The sequence below is a fragment of the Peromyscus californicus genome, unplaced genomic scaffold (assembly GCF_007827085.1).
Source record: "Peromyscus californicus insignis strain IS unplaced genomic scaffold, ASM782708v3 Scaffold_8__1_contigs__length_139910024, whole genome shotgun sequence".
Lineage (NCBI taxonomy): Eukaryota > Metazoa > Chordata > Mammalia > Rodentia > Cricetidae > Peromyscus > Peromyscus californicus.
The window spans coordinates 81,114,282-81,130,797 of NW_026294606.1; the positions used below are offsets into that span (position 1 = coordinate 81,114,282).

Genomic DNA, 16,516 nt, shown 5'->3' on the forward strand with positions numbered 1-16,516 from the left:
AAGACTAGGATTAAAGGTGTGAGTGCCACCATTTTCTAGCCTCTGTATCTAGTGACTGTTCCGTTCTCTGACCCCAGATAAGTTTATTAGGGTGCACAATATTTTGGGGAACACAGTACCACCACATATACTCATATGTTAAATATTCTACAACAAGAATAGATTATATTGGCATATAAAAGAGAATATATTCATTCATGACAAAATTTTAACCTACAAAAGATTCTTTCATGAATTGAAAAACATAGAAACAGTGTCTTCCAGTCACAACAGGACTGATGCACAAATGAATTCACAGAGACTATGACAGAACACACAAAATATGCACAAGTTCAAGATACATAACCAAGTGGACACAGGTTCCCATCTCTAACCTAGATGCTAGCAGTAATTTATACCCCAAATCAAAGGGAACACCTATTTTCTCTAATGGAGTGGCAGTGGGTATATCTAAGTCTCATGTCCAGGTGTAGTTGGCCAACACAAAATAAATCCCAGGGTTTTTTGTATGTGTGTTAGGGGGACTTTGTATTTTGAACGTTTGTCTTATTTTTGTTTGTTTAGGTATTAGTTTTGTGGTGTGTTTTTAAAGATAGAACAAGAAGGAAAAACATAAACTTGGATAGGTCAGGTAGAGAGGAGGATCCAGGATGAGTTTGGGGAAAGAAAAAGAAGGATCAAATGAAAGTTTAAAAAAAAAAACCAATACTGTTGTAAATGTTAACAAAAATAATATGATTCTTAAGAATGAATTTTTTAAAGATGTAAAATATAATTCTAAGAAAAAAGAACAATGGTTGGCTAACGACTCCTGAAAGGAGAATTAGTCTCTTCCATGGACAAACACCCTAACTGATTCTGCACACAAAATAATCACATACTCTAGAGAGGGAGACATCCCATTTCCTTCTCTAGGCTCTACAGCGAATTTCCCATGACTTCCCCATTCAGACCTTTTTCTCATCCATGCCTTCTCAGCTATGCTCACTGCTACTCTATTCACAACAGCTAGGAATGGAAACAACTTTAATGTCCTTCAGCTGATGAATGGATAATGAAAATGTAGCACATACACACACAAGCAACATGACATCACTCAGCAGGTTGCATTTATCTATTTGTGTGTGTGTGTGTGTGTGTGTGTGTGTGTGTGTGTGTGTGTGTGTGTGTGTGAGTGTGTGTGTGTGTGCACGACAATAGTAATTTTAAAAAGAGGCTATCAGTTTGAGAGGTAATGGAGAGGACTGGGATAATTAGGAAGGTGGAGTCATTAGATGGGACCAAGGAAGGAAAGGGAAGGGTGAAGTGATGTAATTTATTATTTTAATCAACATATAACATGCGGTTTAAAAAACCTGTAACTTCAGAACTGGAGAGAGTGTGCAGTGGTTAAAGTGTTTCTTGCTCTTCATTAGAATTAAAAGTTCAGTTCCTAGAACCCACATCATGTGGTCACAACTGCCTATTATTCCAGCTCCAGGGAATCTGACATCTTATTTAAGCCACCTCAAGCACCTGCACAGAAATTTAAAGTAATTAGAAATAAAATATCTATTACTTCAATGGGGACACAAATAAACATCCAAATATATGACAAAATGAACACACAGTTTGCATGTGAAAGTCAGAAGAAAGAATGTGAAAACTATTGTATTAGTTTACATGGAAATCCCCATACACCAAGCACAGTAATTCTGTAGAGAGCATCAGCAGCAGAACATCAATCAGAGGAACATCAGAGTTTGAAATCAAAGTGGGTGTATTATTACAGTTAGACACTAACAAATTAAAAGTAATGACCACATCTTTCAAGATCCCTGGGATGTTGTTATTCAGAGATTGTACTTGTTAACTTTCTGTTTCTGTGATAAAACACCACGGCCAGAAGCATCTTTCAGAGGAAGAGTGTATTTAAACTTCCAGTTCCAAAGGCATAAGTGTCTATCATGGTGGGGAGAGTTAACAGCAAGTGACCGGCATGGGAGCAAGAAAAGGAGATTCTGTTTCAGCCACAGACAGGAATCAGAAAGCGAACATAGTGGGCAGAGACTGTAAACAGTCAAGGCCTGCCTCCAGGGACAGATGTCCTCTATCAAGGCTCCAGCTCCCAAAATTACTGCAACCACCTCAAACAGGACTACCACCTGGGACCAAGTGTTCAACTATCTGAACCTGTGTGGAACATTCTCACTAAAAGCACTGCAGAGACCAAATATAAAGATCTGACATTGAAGATGTTGTGGAGCTACTCAGGGCACAGAAAACACGTTCTGTGAAATAATAGCAGAAGGTCCCCACAACAAGGCAAATATATGGGCCCTGCTGTAGAGAAGACATTTAGAACCACAACAGCCATGGCTGGAAATAACATCTCCTCAGTGTGTTCGAATCATGTTAAAAGCACCTGCCACCACTCCTGGGCTCACAAAAAGTATAACTTAAAGCTTTTCACTGCATTGAAAATTCCAAAAACACAGAACCAAAAGCACCCAGAAAGAAGCTTTGAGAAGCTACCCTTTCCTACAAAGGCAAGCCCATCCATGACCTTAGTGGAAAAAAAAAAAAAAAAGACAAGAAAATATTTTAGAATGAAGAATTACACCCCCCCACCCCAAACAAAACAACTGCCAAGCAAGGTTACTGTTGGAAATAAAGGAATCCTTCAACTTTGAAGAAGAGACAAAGACCTTGCAGGATAAACATAGATTAAAGCCTAAGGAGACCGCCATGTTTACATTGCACATGCGCAGTGAGCACTATGTGCTTCCTGGGCTGTCAGTTATCCCCGAGGAAGACCCTGCAGGCTCTTGTTTATCAGTGTTGCTTGGCAACAGCTGTTCCCCCAACTGTCAGCTTCTGTTTGGCTGGTCAAACCGGAGCTTATCATTTCTGGGACTCACAGAGTTACGCTCTGGTTGGTAGACCGCCAGGGGTTAAAAGTTCATATTTCTTATTTAGTGTTGAGTTGACAAAAAGGAGGCCACAGTGATGTTCTCCACCCTGAGGAAGTTCTTCTGCTTTAAGAAAGAGCCAAAAACTCCCTTGGGGTTTTGTGATGGCCCGAGCAGCGGAAAGGGGAGCTTGTCGTGTTGTGACTGTGGGACAAAGGATAGGTACCAACAGCCTTATGACCCAGAAAATAAATTTCATGAAGCTGTGTGTCAAGGAAGGATCAAAGTGGTGCTGAAGCTCCTTTCTAGGAAGAAGTTTGACGTAAATGACAAGGATAAAAGGGGACGGTGAGAACACTTGGAAATTAAGGATGGGGGGCCGTGAGGAAATCGGGTGATGGGAGAATCCTATGTTTCCTAGCTCTGTTGAGGACAACAGGGGTGGCACCTGTGATCACAGAGACGTCCAGTGTCCAGATCGTCTTCTGGAGCAGGAGAAGCACAAGACCAAATCTCCAGGAGGTTTACCATCTCCCTATTACTCACCTATAGAGCGTTTTATTGATTATGCAATAGAAAAATGTAACAAAATATAAAGAAATGGGATTTAATTTCAATGAACACAAACACAATGCTACATAGATTGTAGAAAGTGCAGAATTCAGGTCATGTTCCTCATAATGTGTCTCCTATAAGCCCCTTAAAACACACGAGGGGCCAGGCACCTCCCCTAAGGATCTCCAAATGCCAGGCTCCACCCACAGAACTCTCTAACTGCCCTACAGGCTGGACCCTGCCCCCACTCTAGAGTAAAAAGTTCAATCTCTGGACTTGAAAGCCCACCACTCTCCACCCTGGAAAGCTTCACTCTGAAAAGTTCCACCGCCCCTCCCCAGGAAACTCTATATAAGCCCCGCCTTCTGCTCAGTTCTGGCCCAAGCAGAGGCAGCCACCCTCCTGGGTTTTTTTCCCTCCCGATAAATCTCTTGTGAGAGGTTTGTTGTATGATGTGACTTTGTAGCATTTCTTGGCTCCTGACTACCAGGATACCTTTCCATACGAGCTGTAATGCTTACCTTTTCTTTCACCTAAAACTGTGCAAACACAATTCAATGTGAATTTTATATGAATGTGTGCTAATGTTTATATTCCTTACTGAAGAATAATACAAAAAAAATCTAAACTTGAAAGATGGCTGTGTGCTCCTCCTGCTCTTTCATTTTCTTGTTATTTCTCACTAGTGTCCTAGGGATGTCATTCTCGCATCTCCATAGATTCCTCTTAAGCTTCACTCAGTACTTCATATCGTTCTGAGAGGTTGTTCAATGCTGCCTTGATCAGCCACAGTTTCCATAGCACCATTTTCTGACAAGCTCCAGGTTACTTCCAACATCTTTAGTTACTCCTGGTAGAGGCAAATAAAGCTTGCTGGGAGTTTCACAACTTCCAGAGCAGCAAACATCTTGCTTTTCCAATGTGGGCCCAACTTAAGGTGTCCTAAATCTCACTTGTGAAATTGCTATTGGATATTGACATTAGGCATAGCAAGGATCTGATTTTCATATATCCTATGAATTTAACTATTGTCAAGAATGAGCCACACTTACTTATTTGAACCCCAAGTTTCCTTTGGCTTAAATTCCTTAAAATCAAAGCAAAGCTTCCTGTGCATTTAGATTTTGTTACTAATTATCCATAGTACTTTCATAGCTAGTATTTTTTTTAAACTTCAGTGTAAAGACTAGAAATGTCATGAGTATATGTCACATCTCAGTGTAAGACACCATGGATTGCATGGTGACATTCTACTTTGTGTATTAAGAATTGCTTTTAAGTATTGACAATAATTATACATTATGAATTGTAAATGATTTTCCAATTTTGAATGAGTTAAAATATGAGGAAAAACAGAATCTTAATCTGGGCATTGAGTCACATCTACAATCCCAGCTACCTGGAGGCTGATGCACCAGGAGCATAAATTTAAAGCAGACCATGTTTCAAGTTTTGAAGATATTATCTTAGACTGTGAAATATATAGTCCTTAATATATTTGCAAAATAGATACAATGGAACTAACATTGACTTGGAATGTATTTGTTACAGAGTTAACATTAATCATTCAAATGTCTAGCAGATGTTTAGCTGTTGTTCAAGAATATTTTCTGAGTCATTGCAGAGGTTCTTATTGATGCATCCTAATTTGACAGGAGAGTAGTACTCCCTTTAAGACCCACTTTATGGACAAGGAAATCACAACACAGAAAGACTGAGAAGTAGTTGGTTGGTAATGGAGCCTAGAGCAGGATGCAAATTCATTAGCAGTTCAATCCAATAGTCATGTTCTTTCTATTCAAAATGGCTGCTCTTGGCTACCTAGCTGCAAGAGCTGTGGGTTTTATATTTATGCTACCACAAAATCTCTGCATAGTAAATTTTTCTAATATAATAAATAATAAGAGCAAACATATAATTTTAGAAAAAATTAAATATTGGTTTATGGATCAGAGATCTTAAATATTATATAATATTTGCAAATACATGAGTGACTGTGTATGTTGGCATAATGACCTACAGTTTCACTAAAAATATCTCTCATTTCCACAGAACCGCACTCCACTTCGCCTGTTTTTATGGTCATCTGCATCTGGTTTATTTCCTTTTACATAATGAATGCGACGTAAATGAACTTGATGATCAAAAGTCCACACCACTAATGAAGGTAGGTCAAAGTCTTCAATTTCAGAAATTAATTTTATATAAATGGTTCGAATGAAAGCAAAATTAATGTCACTTAAATATAAATCATGGTGAAGGGGGCAGTTAGGGGGACGTTTATGTTGAATTCTTTGAATTGATGATGTTTTCCTTTTTACAATATCCACAGGCTGTACAAAGCTGGGAGACAAAAATTGTTTCTGTGCTCCTTGATAACGAAGCAAATCCCAATATTAAAGATTCCAAGGGAGAAACAGCATTACATCATGCAGTATATGTAGACAGGCCTGACATTGTCACCATTCTTCTTAAATTTGGGGGAAACATTGAAGAAACTACAAAGGTAAAGATTTTGCAAATTGAATTCCTGAGTATCTGAAAACTATGTGCTTTAAAAATGTCGTGTGTAGGGCCAATTTTCCATGTTTAGGAGCTCAAGTATTTCTTGACTGGCACTTTGAAATAATTTGACTGGTATTCATTTGAATATTGATACTTTGTTACTGTTTGTTTTCTAACCCATTGAGTCCCATTTGTGCAGCCCATATACTATATGACCATCCAGTGGAGCATGACCAGCCTACCAGGGGCCACACCTTTAAATAAAAATGACTATCCCCTTCCAGCAGCTATCAGCTGTCAATATGTCCTCATCAAGGAGCAGAACTTCGTGCCAAATTCCTGTCTCTATACTGAATTTTGTGTCGCCTGAGCTTGCACAGTTCTTGAGAATGTTTTCACAATGACTATGACTTCATGCTCTGTTGTGCCGAGAGGCACTGTTTCTTTGTGGTCATCCAGTTCCTCTGGCTCTTGCAGACTTTCCCCTGATCTTCTGTAGTGACCTCTGAGACTTGAGAAGAGGGTTATATCAATGAGGACAGAAAGATGGGTGGGTAAAGAAGTGGGTTGGATTTGGGAAGTAGTTGAGGAAACCAGGTGAATGATCAAAATACACTGTATGGAGCTCTCCAAAAATGATTTTAGTGGTGGTACATGCCTTTAATCCCAGTACTCGGGAGGCAGAGCCAGGCGGATCTCTGTGAGTTCGAGGCCAGCCTGGTCTACAAAGTGAGTTCCAGAAAAGGCGCTAAACTACATAGAGAAACCCTGTCTTGAAAAACCAAAAAAAAAAAAAAAAAAAAAAAAAAAGATTTTAAATGGGGAAGAAAATAAATGTTCACTTATTAAAATATTAGAGATATATTGTTTTATGCATCTGTGGAAAATATTTGTGAAGTCGTTTATTGGACTTATAGTTCCAGATTACTGTATATTGTTGGAAAAAATCACAGAGGCAGGATCTTAAGACAGCTGTTTACGTCTTATGTAGCCTCAAGAGGGCTAGAAATTAATGAATCCATGCTGCCTGTTTGCTTAATACTTATCTAGCCCTCTGAAATCTTACACAGTTCTATTCCCACAATGGGCTACGGTGCCAAGCACAAAGGATTGGGTCCACCTCCTCAATTAACCACCAAGATAATTTCCCACAGCCACATACATGTAGACAACTGATGTAGACAATCCCTCAACTAAAACCCTCTTTCTAGGTCACTCTAAGTTGGTGTTGTTGGTAGTTAAAAATAATCACCACAGTGACTTTACTACATTTGAGAGTCTGTTACAATATGGTAGATTGCACTACTAATATTGGAGTTGCACACATACCAATGGATATGTGTGCATGAGGCAAAGGTTAAAATTTTAATGAATAAAGGGCTAGGGAGACAGTGAAGTCCATATATACCCTCCACAAATCCAGTGCACACCCAGTCTCCAGGAGAATTAAAAAAAAAAAAAAAACACCTGACTTTCTCCTGATCTTAAGAAATCAAATCCTATCTCCGTTGAGGCCACTAGATTGAACAGTTTCCTGCAGGGGGCACTTCCACCATCTACCATCCAAGTGTGTTTTATTTACTAACAAACCACAGCAGCATCTCCTCACTTTCCCTGCTTTGCCTATGCAAATGTTTGAGTCTATTACTCTTTTTTCTTAGTGCTTTTGATATAAATTTAGGGTGTCTGAAGATCAGTTTACTCCCTGGTCAGCTCTCATAGCATCCTCTCACTTTGTATGAGAGCTAGTCCTTGAAGAAGAGTCTAGAATCTCTGGGTTAGTTCCAGCTTGACTCCTTTCCGTCCTTTGTCTAAAATAGGAGGTGTCTTTAGCAACAAGATCTTGCATTCAAGTGACAGGAGGCAACTAAGAGCAGTGGCAATGGCTTATATTGTTTGGGAAATCTCTGGGAGTCCCAATAACTCCAGAGAAGGGTCCCTTTGCCTGGCACTGATTATTTCATTAGTTATGAGTTTGGGGAAAGCTTTTTCTCCCCTTGTGGCATAACTGTATATATACTACAGTAGATGGTTTTAATCTCATTGATAATGATAATCCTAGCTTTTACTCCCCTTGCACCACAATTGTATATATACTACAATAGATGGTTTTAATCTCACTGATAATCCTAAAACCATGATAGACTTTGAGTATTTAGGTTCTTAAGTAGGATCTCACCATTTAGCCCAGACTAAGCAGGATTGCACTGTTTAGCTCAAACTAACCTAGAAGTCATGATCCTCCTGCAACACCCTTCATTCTCTGGATGGAATACACTAAACAGTCAATTACACTGATCTGTATGCACTACCTTTAGTATACTACAGTCACTCAGTAATGTGGACTTAGACACAAAGCTGATAGAATTCAGCAGGTAGAGAGTATAACAGAAATCCACAACTGGTCAAAATTCAGAGAGTAAATGCCCATGGGAGCCTAGCCACAACTGAAGCATGATCCTAATTGTCTTATTAATAAAAACCCGGAGTCAGACATGGGGGTAAAAGCTGAAACATCAGAGAAGCAAAGGAGCAGTCACAGCCACCTCTTACCTCTCTGACTCTTTACACTGAAAAAGGCCAAGCTTCTGTCTCCACCCCACCTTATCACTTCCTCTCTTCTCCTAGCCATATCATTTCCTGTCTCCTGTCTGTACAGACCTCCAGACCTCTATGGTTAACTAATGGCTGGCTCCACCCTCTGATCTTCAGGCAAACTTTATTTGTCAGAACACGAACTAAATATTGAAACATTTCCCCCTTTTCTCTAAAATAAAAAGAGAAGGTTATAAATAACATAGGAAAACTATATACAATAAGTACAATAACTATATACAAATATATAGGCAATAATTACATCAACAATGTCTAATGTCTAAATCCATTAACATTTGACAAATTCAGAGAAAATAACCCAATGTCCAGACATAAACACACATACACACACACACACACACACACACACACACACACACACACACATACACACACATACACACAAAGAGAGACAGAGACAGAGACAGAGACAGACAGAGAAATTACCAACATTAAATGGAGTTAGTAGGTTGTACATGCACACATATGTATGTGGCAGTAATAAAGAAAAGGTCATGAATTTGACAGCATGAGGGAAAAAAGGAGGAATTGGAGAAGTGATGGGGTAGAAATTATGTAAATACTCATTAAATAATTTAAATTAAAAACATTTTTAAAAATCATGTTTTAGGCTTTCTAAACTATAAGACAGTTTTCATTTTATAAAAAGACAGAATCCATGTCAAGGTAAGCAATCAAAGTCTCCCTGAGTTCTCACTTATTCTGAGTCATTTTGTCAGTGACCTATTTGGAGCAGGGGCCTGACATTGTTTCCTCAACACAGAATCAGGCAGAGCTTCCCCTGCATCCTCAGGAAACTTCCATGTCATCACTAGGTCTGACAGTTGTGTCTCTTTAACAATGTCTGCTGTTGCCAATGTTTGCCCCACAGAAGATTTGCCAAACATCATTTCAGAAAACATTTTTCGAATCCTGGACAATTCCACAATTTTGTCATAATTCTTATTTTTAATTTTTATTTATTCTTCTCTTATACAATACATCCCAACCACAACTTTTTTCCCTCTACACCTCCAAGTCCCCCCTTCCCCTGCCCTCTCCACCAGATCCACACCCAACAACCACTGCCGCCCTATTGTCCCACCCGTCTGTCCCCAGAAAAGAACAGGTCTCTCAGGGACGTCAGCCAAACACAGCACAACAAAATACAATAAGACCAGGCACAAAACCTCACATCAAGATTGGGAGAGGCAACCCAATAGAAGCAAAAGTGTTCCAAGAACACGCCAAAGAGTCACACACACACACACACACACACACACACACACACACGCACACACACTCCCACTGTCAGGAGTCCGCCCAAAACACAAAGCCAACAGCCATAACGTATATGCAGCGGACCTAGCACAGACCCATACAGGCTCTGTGATTGCTGCTTCAGTCTCTGTGAGCCCCCATGAGCTCTGCTTAGTTGATTTCCTTGGGCCTTGCTCTCCCTGTATCCTCAACTTTTCTGGTCTCCCATAATTCCTCCTCCCCCTCTTCTGCAGGGTTCCCCAAGCTCCAGGGGATGGACCCAATAGAGACCTCCACCATGGGCTCTCTATCTGCCTAAGGTTTGGCTGTGGGTTTTAGTATCCTCTCTGATCAGCTGCCAAGATAGCCTCTCTGATGATGTCTGGGCTAGGCACCGATCTTTGAGTATAGCAGAATTGGGGATCATTTCATTGATTTGTGGGAGGTGGGGTGGGGGGGTCAGTTGTGTTTGGGTCTACCCTAGGTGTCTGAGCTATCCAGCCTTCAGTTTCTGGTCATCTAGACTGTGTCAGACATAGGCTCCCTCTCATAGCTTGGGTCTCAAATTTTACCTGTCATTGGTTGTTCTCTGCCACCACTGCCGCAGCACATCTTGTAGGCAGGACAGATTGTAAGTCAAAGATTTTGTAGCTGCGTTGGTGTCATACTTCTGAATTAAATCCCTCTGTTGGGAAATGGTGCATCTGCCACGTGTCTTTTGAAATACAGGAGAATTTCCGACATAGTGAAGAAAATTTAGCTTATCCATGTAAACAAAGGATTGAAAAACCTTCCTTACAGCCGGGCGGTGGTGGCGCACGCCGTTAATCCCAGCACTCGGGAGGCAGAGCCAGGCGGATCTCTGTGAGTTCGAGGCCAGCCTGGTCTCCAAAGCGAGTTCCAGGAAAGGCGCAAAGCTACACAGAGAAACCCTGTCTCGAAAAACAAAAACAAAAACAAAAACAAAAAAAAAAAAACCTTCCTTACTGTGTTTTGATTTGAGTCTCTTGAGATACTTGCAGGAAACTTTCATTAGATGGGAATAGTAACAGGACTCCAAAACACCGTGATAAATGCTGTGACAGGAACCAGTGGTTCATGAGACAAAAGTGTTCCTCCTGAGTTTTGGAGAGGACTGGAAGCCGTGTGACAGCTGTAGGCAGGGTTGGAGCTTTGCAGTGCTGAGAAGCGTGAGAAGGCACAGTGGACTGAGGAGGAGAAGACTTCTGGTCTCTAGTCTATGGTAAACATTATGTTCACGGGGCTAGCTATATTGTTTTCAGTCCAGTTATGGAACATGCAGTATTGTGAATTATTCATTGATGTCATTACAGGATGGATTCACCCCTCTGCTGCTAGCACTTCGAGAAAGGAAACTCCTCATGTCAGAACATTTAATAGCTCATGGTGCAAATGTTTATGCATGTGATGGTTTTCTAAGGTACTGTGTTCAACTTTTTAAAACACTACTGTGGTCTAGAATAGTAAAAATCACCCAGATAAAAAATATTATGGGAATATACTAGATATATCAATAAAACATCAGTTATAATAAAAACATCCTTTTTATGAAATAATTATAGCAAAGAACAATATATAGTCAGGTTCATATTCCCTATGACAATGAAAGTTTTTTTCTTATTTAGAATATTATTTTGTCTGTCATATAATCTTATATTAGCTGATAGATTTCATATTGGTGTTTTTGAAAAACACTAATTGAACACTATTAATTCAATTACTGATTCATCATGAAATTCTTAGTAACTTTATATTTTAATTTCTTCTAGAATGTGTAAAAATTAAAACCATAGGTTAGATGACTCTTTGCTTTAAATTTCTTTCTTTGAATAATACTTAAAAATCTGAGCTCTGAGCATTCAAGATGCTTAAGTATGATTAGTAAATGGTCAATGCTGCACACAGGCCATACATTTAATTCACAAAATATATTAAATTCACTGTTTAAGTAATTTAATTGTCTCTGTCATTCTAGAACAACACTCATGTATGCAGTTAAATGGGATTCTGAAGAAATTGTTGAGATTTTACTGAAGAAAAATGTTGATTACTCCTTAAAGGATATCTTCGGATGGAACGCACTGCAGTATGCCATGGCAGGAAAGCGCAAAGTGTAAGTATACACATCAGGATACTAATGAGCCCTGAATTTAGGCACAAATTATTTACAAATGTATTTTCCACCAGGCGAGACTTCATTACTTAAATACTTTTGGAATGGAGATATTTTAGTCAAGTCCACCTGCCATGAAGCAAGCAAAAGGATTGATTAGTCAGAAGTGGCAATGAGTGCAGGGGACTTTATCTCAGGGCTGATTTATGTCATGGTGATGGTGGATCACACCCAGGGACCTGATTGTACTGGGCATATGTTCTACAACTGAGTGCCACCCCAGCCTCTTTTTCTATAGCTTTAAGATCTTTACCTTTGAAGATCCCAGAATCCTCCATTTCATTCCAGTATAACAGTAATGCATGGTATTGAGTTTTATTTTTTGAATTATTTCTTTGAGTCTCAAAGTTTGTAGTTTAACAAAAAATCCTATTACTTTCCTCTGGGAAATATTTTGTCTATCCTACTCCCTGAGTGCCCAACAATGTAACAAGTTCCCTAAGTCCTAGGAAGCCAAACCTCTTATGGATGTCAGATAGACGTGGCAGACATGATGAACCTGGCAATCATTTGTTCATGGGAATTGATGTGATGAAACCTGTCCTTCAGTCTGGTGCTGATTAACTTTGACTATCAGACTACACCTCCTGATTGTCATCTGAGTCTTTATCATAATAGTCATGGAGTCTTGAGAGCTAGTCCATATGCCCATGTGTTTGTAAATTCAAAATATTCCCATTACAATAGTACTGTACTCTGGCAGCCCAGACTCTAAAATTTCCCTACAACCATTGCTAGGCAACTGAATCTGACCATGTATTCAAAGCATTCCAGTATCCTAGAAGATCATCACAGTAAGAGACTTTGGAGAAGTCTCTTTTCTGCCATGAAATGGGTTTGTGGATATACTAAGTTATTACATGGATCCAAACATTTGCAGAAATAAGCCAGAGATGCTTTTTTCTTTGTTAGTAGTAATCTGTATGCAAAGGTTCCTTTGCATCATCCTCTGAAGCACAGACTGTGGTTGTGTCAGATCTCTATCACCTTTCCCAGGGAAGGTGACAGGACATGATTGGTCTACCAAGTGCCTTTTCCATATTAAGGAACATTTCTCAAAACACTTTTGAGTCTGTGCCTCAAGAATTCAGAATATTTTCCAACTTTGCCCCAGAAGGAAGAAACTGAGTACAATTCTCTGAATCTAAATTCTATTAACCGTATTTAATAGCTAAGTCCCATCACATCTCATTAGTATGCTTATGCATGTATGAAAAATGATTCTGTCTTCTGTGTCAGTTGAGGATTAGCATGGAGACTTAGGATCAACATGATAAAACTCAGCTACCTTAGTATTTCATTGTTGAGTAATGGAAGAACAGCAATAGACCAAACAATGTCTTGGCATTCATTAGTGTTCTTACCTGAGGCTAACTCTTTACTTCACTAATAACAATATCTTAGATTTGTAGCATTTGAAAATAGGCACATTGATGAAATGCACAGTGGTTTGCATTTGGGATTCTAACCAGTTCAAGATTGAGAAGAAAATTATATACTGATTTACTACTACTGTGCATATTTTTAGGTGGTGAAATTTTCATAGCAACCTGGTGTACTCAAGTAGTAAATCCTGAGATTTGGAGCCTAAGAAACACTGTCTCAGAACAAGGAGACATAGGAATCCTTCTACTACCAGGGTACCTCCTATCCTGTCAAGATAATCTGGATGGTTTGAACTATATTGCCATTGACTAGACATTTCACTTTATCCTTTCCTTCTTCAGTGAGAAACTATAAAAAGGTTTAGAGCTTATGAACTTGAAAGGTATAGCAATATGTTCTGGCAAAAATCTCTGATACTTTTTAATACTCAAGAATTTAATATATTGATAAGTGTTTTCCTATCAATATTAAAATAATAACTTTATTACCACCATTTCTGCTCATGGAAGAAAGAGTATAATTTTGGAGTATGAGGACTCACTATTCTCAAGTCAACACAGTGTCTTCGTAGGTAAGTCTTCTTCAGTTTCTTTCTCCATAGTTCTTCCTTAGAGAGATTGGAGTAAGACTGCTCTGATTTTCTGTAATAGGATATCATTTGGGAATATGCTCATGAGTAGTATAGCGGGATTTTAGGGTACATCTACTCCCAGGTTCCGGAAGAACTGCCGCACTGCGTTCCCTAGTGGCTGTACAAGTTTGCACTCCCACCACCAGTGGATGAGGGTTCCCCTTACTCTACATCCTCAAAGAGGAGTTTTAATTTTTAAAATACATTTTAATTGAAATATAATCACATCACTTTCCCCCTATCCTTTCCTTTCTCTAGCCCCCCGCCTCAGCAGTTTTAAAATCCAAGTGTCTATTGAAGTAAAAATTATTTAAGAAATTAGTTGGATAAAACTGAGTTGTCTAAAGTGTATCAGTTTTGCACTGGAAACGAATACTTGGATCTAAAAATATTTTTAAATTAGCACGTTGAGATGACAAGCCTTCTGCTTTTGTCTAGCCCCCAGAACATATAGTGTTCTGAGTAAGTTTTTCTTTCAGAAAGTGTTAACATGTTGTATATTTCCTTAATAGTCATCACCCTACACTGTATTAGAATTCTTTATTTTTCTAATTTATTCTGTTTTATGTGTGAGTGTTTTGCTTTGCATGTATGGATGGATACTATGTGCACGTCTGGTGCTTGTGGGAATGAGAAGATGGAGTTATAGATGACTGTAAAACACCACATAAGTTCTGGGAACTGAACCCAGGTCTTCTCCAAGAGCAACAAGTGCTCTTAACTTCTTTTCAGCCACCCCTACATATTATACTTCTGTTAAAAATGCACTTTTACTTCACATTAATAATGAATAATGAAAAATGCATTTTTATTTCACATTAATAATGAATGCATTGCAATAAGTGACCATGTTTACTTTTTTAGAGATGTCACTGAAAGCGTGATTTGTATCAGTAGAACAAAACCCAATATTTACTCATTTTCTGATTTCCTTTCCTAAGTATATAATTTAAATGATTTTTCATTTTTATACATTTTAATTAAAGTATAATTAGGTCACTTTCCCTTTTCCCTTTCTTCCCTCCAGCATCTCCACACTCCAGCTTCTTCCATGTCCCCCCCCCAGTCTCAAATTGATAGTCTCTTTTTCCCTTATAATTATTGTTAAAAAAACCGGCATGCACGCACATGCATGTTTGCATATGTATGTATGTATAACTACAACCTACTGAGTTTAGTTTTATTATTGTGTTTATATGGTTTCAGTACTGACTACAGTTTCATTGGACAACCAATTAGGGGACTCATCCCTGAGCGATACTAACTCTCCCTGTCTCAGCAGTCATTAGTTTCCTATAGTTCCTTACCCAGGAGCATGACCCTCTGAAAGCCCCTCACCTCTTCTTTGTTAGCATGTCTTTTGATATTGCCTTTGTTCAGATCTTGTTTACGCAGTCATTTCTATGAGAGATTGTTTCACAGCAGACTTCCAGACTCCTAGTCTTTCTAACTGCCTCTTCTGTGATGTTCCCTGAGCCATAGATGCTGGAGTTGTGATGTAGATGAATCCATTAGGATGGGGCTCCATGCTTTCTGTGGATCTTGCTTTGTGTCTCCTTGTAGATTGTGGTGATGGTCTCTGTTTGCTATAAAGAGACACTTCTTTGATGAGAGGATCTGTTGATCATGTTTGTCTTTAAAAATCAGCTCTTAGATTCTCTGTATTCATTGATTCTCTGTAGTGTTTTCTTTGTTTCTAGTTCATTCATCTCTGCTCTTTAATTTTTATTTATTATTTCTTGCCATCTACTGCTTGAGGTTTGGCAGTTGTTTTTCCAAATTCTTGAATGGCATCATTAAGTCATTTATTTTTCATCATGACTTTTCAATGTAGGCACTTAGGTCTATGAACTGCCCTCTTAGAACTGTCACAGAAGTTTTGATGTGTTGTGTTTATATTTTCATTCAGTTGAGGATTGTTTTTCTTTCTTGATTTCCTCTTTGATCCACTCAATAATGAGTTGCTTAATCTCCATGAGTTTATATACATGCTACAGTTTTATTTGCCGTCAACTTTAAGTTTTACTATACAATAGTCAGAGAGGGTACATGGCATTATTTCAATTTTATGTATTTCTTAATGTTTTCTTTGTGTACCAGCATAAGCTCTACTTTAGAGGAGCTTCTGCGTGCTTCTGAGTAGAATGTATCTTCTTGGGCGTTTAGGTGGAATAATATAAATATCGGTTAGGTCTATTTAATGACATTTAATTCTGTGGCTCTTTGTTGATTTTTTTGGCCATATAACCTATCTATTGGGAACATTGTGGTTTTGAAATTACCTCCTTTTATTGGGTTCATGTTCATCTGTGCCTTTAATTCTGTCAAGTTTACTCTTATGAAGTTAGATGCACCAGAGTTTGGTGCATATATGTTAAGTAGTGTAATATTTTCTTGATTAATTAATACTTTGAGTAGTATGAAGTGCCTTTCTTTGTCTCTTCTGATTCATTTTAGTTTGAAATCTATTTAGTCAGATATTAGGATGGCAATACCTGC

At 38.7% G+C, this 16,516-nt stretch overlaps 1 protein-coding gene across 1 annotated transcript; it reads left to right on the forward strand.

Annotated features, from left to right (window-relative positions):
- Positions 1-2,988: 2,988 nt before the first annotated feature.
- LOC128104549 (putative ankyrin repeat domain-containing protein 19) lies at positions 2,989-14,190 on the forward strand. Its single transcript, XM_052729499.1, has 6 exons — positions 2,989-3,239; positions 5,499-5,613; positions 5,779-5,952; positions 11,141-11,247; positions 11,803-11,940; positions 13,896-14,190. The coding sequence occupies exons 1-6, from the start codon at positions 2,989-2,991 to the stop codon at positions 13,996-13,998; spliced, it is 888 nt and encodes a 295-aa protein (XP_052585459.1). The 3' UTR covers positions 13,999-14,190.
- The last annotated feature ends 2,326 nt before the right edge of the window (positions 14,191-16,516 follow it).

Bases quoted from the DNA above. Each gene is read 5' to 3' on its own strand.
- LOC128104549 (XM_052729499.1), top strand. From the start codon at position 2,989: ATGTTCTCCACCCTGAGGAAGTTCTTCTGCTTTAAGAAAGAGCCAAAA. The intron at 11,248-11,802 runs GTACTGTGTTCA...CTGTCATTCTAG, and splicing joins GCATGTGATGGTTTTCTAAG to AACAACACTCATGTATGCAG. The intron at 11,941-13,895 runs GTAAGTATACAC...TGCTCATGGAAG, and splicing joins ATGGCAGGAAAGCGCAAAGT to AAAGAGTATAATTTTGGAGT.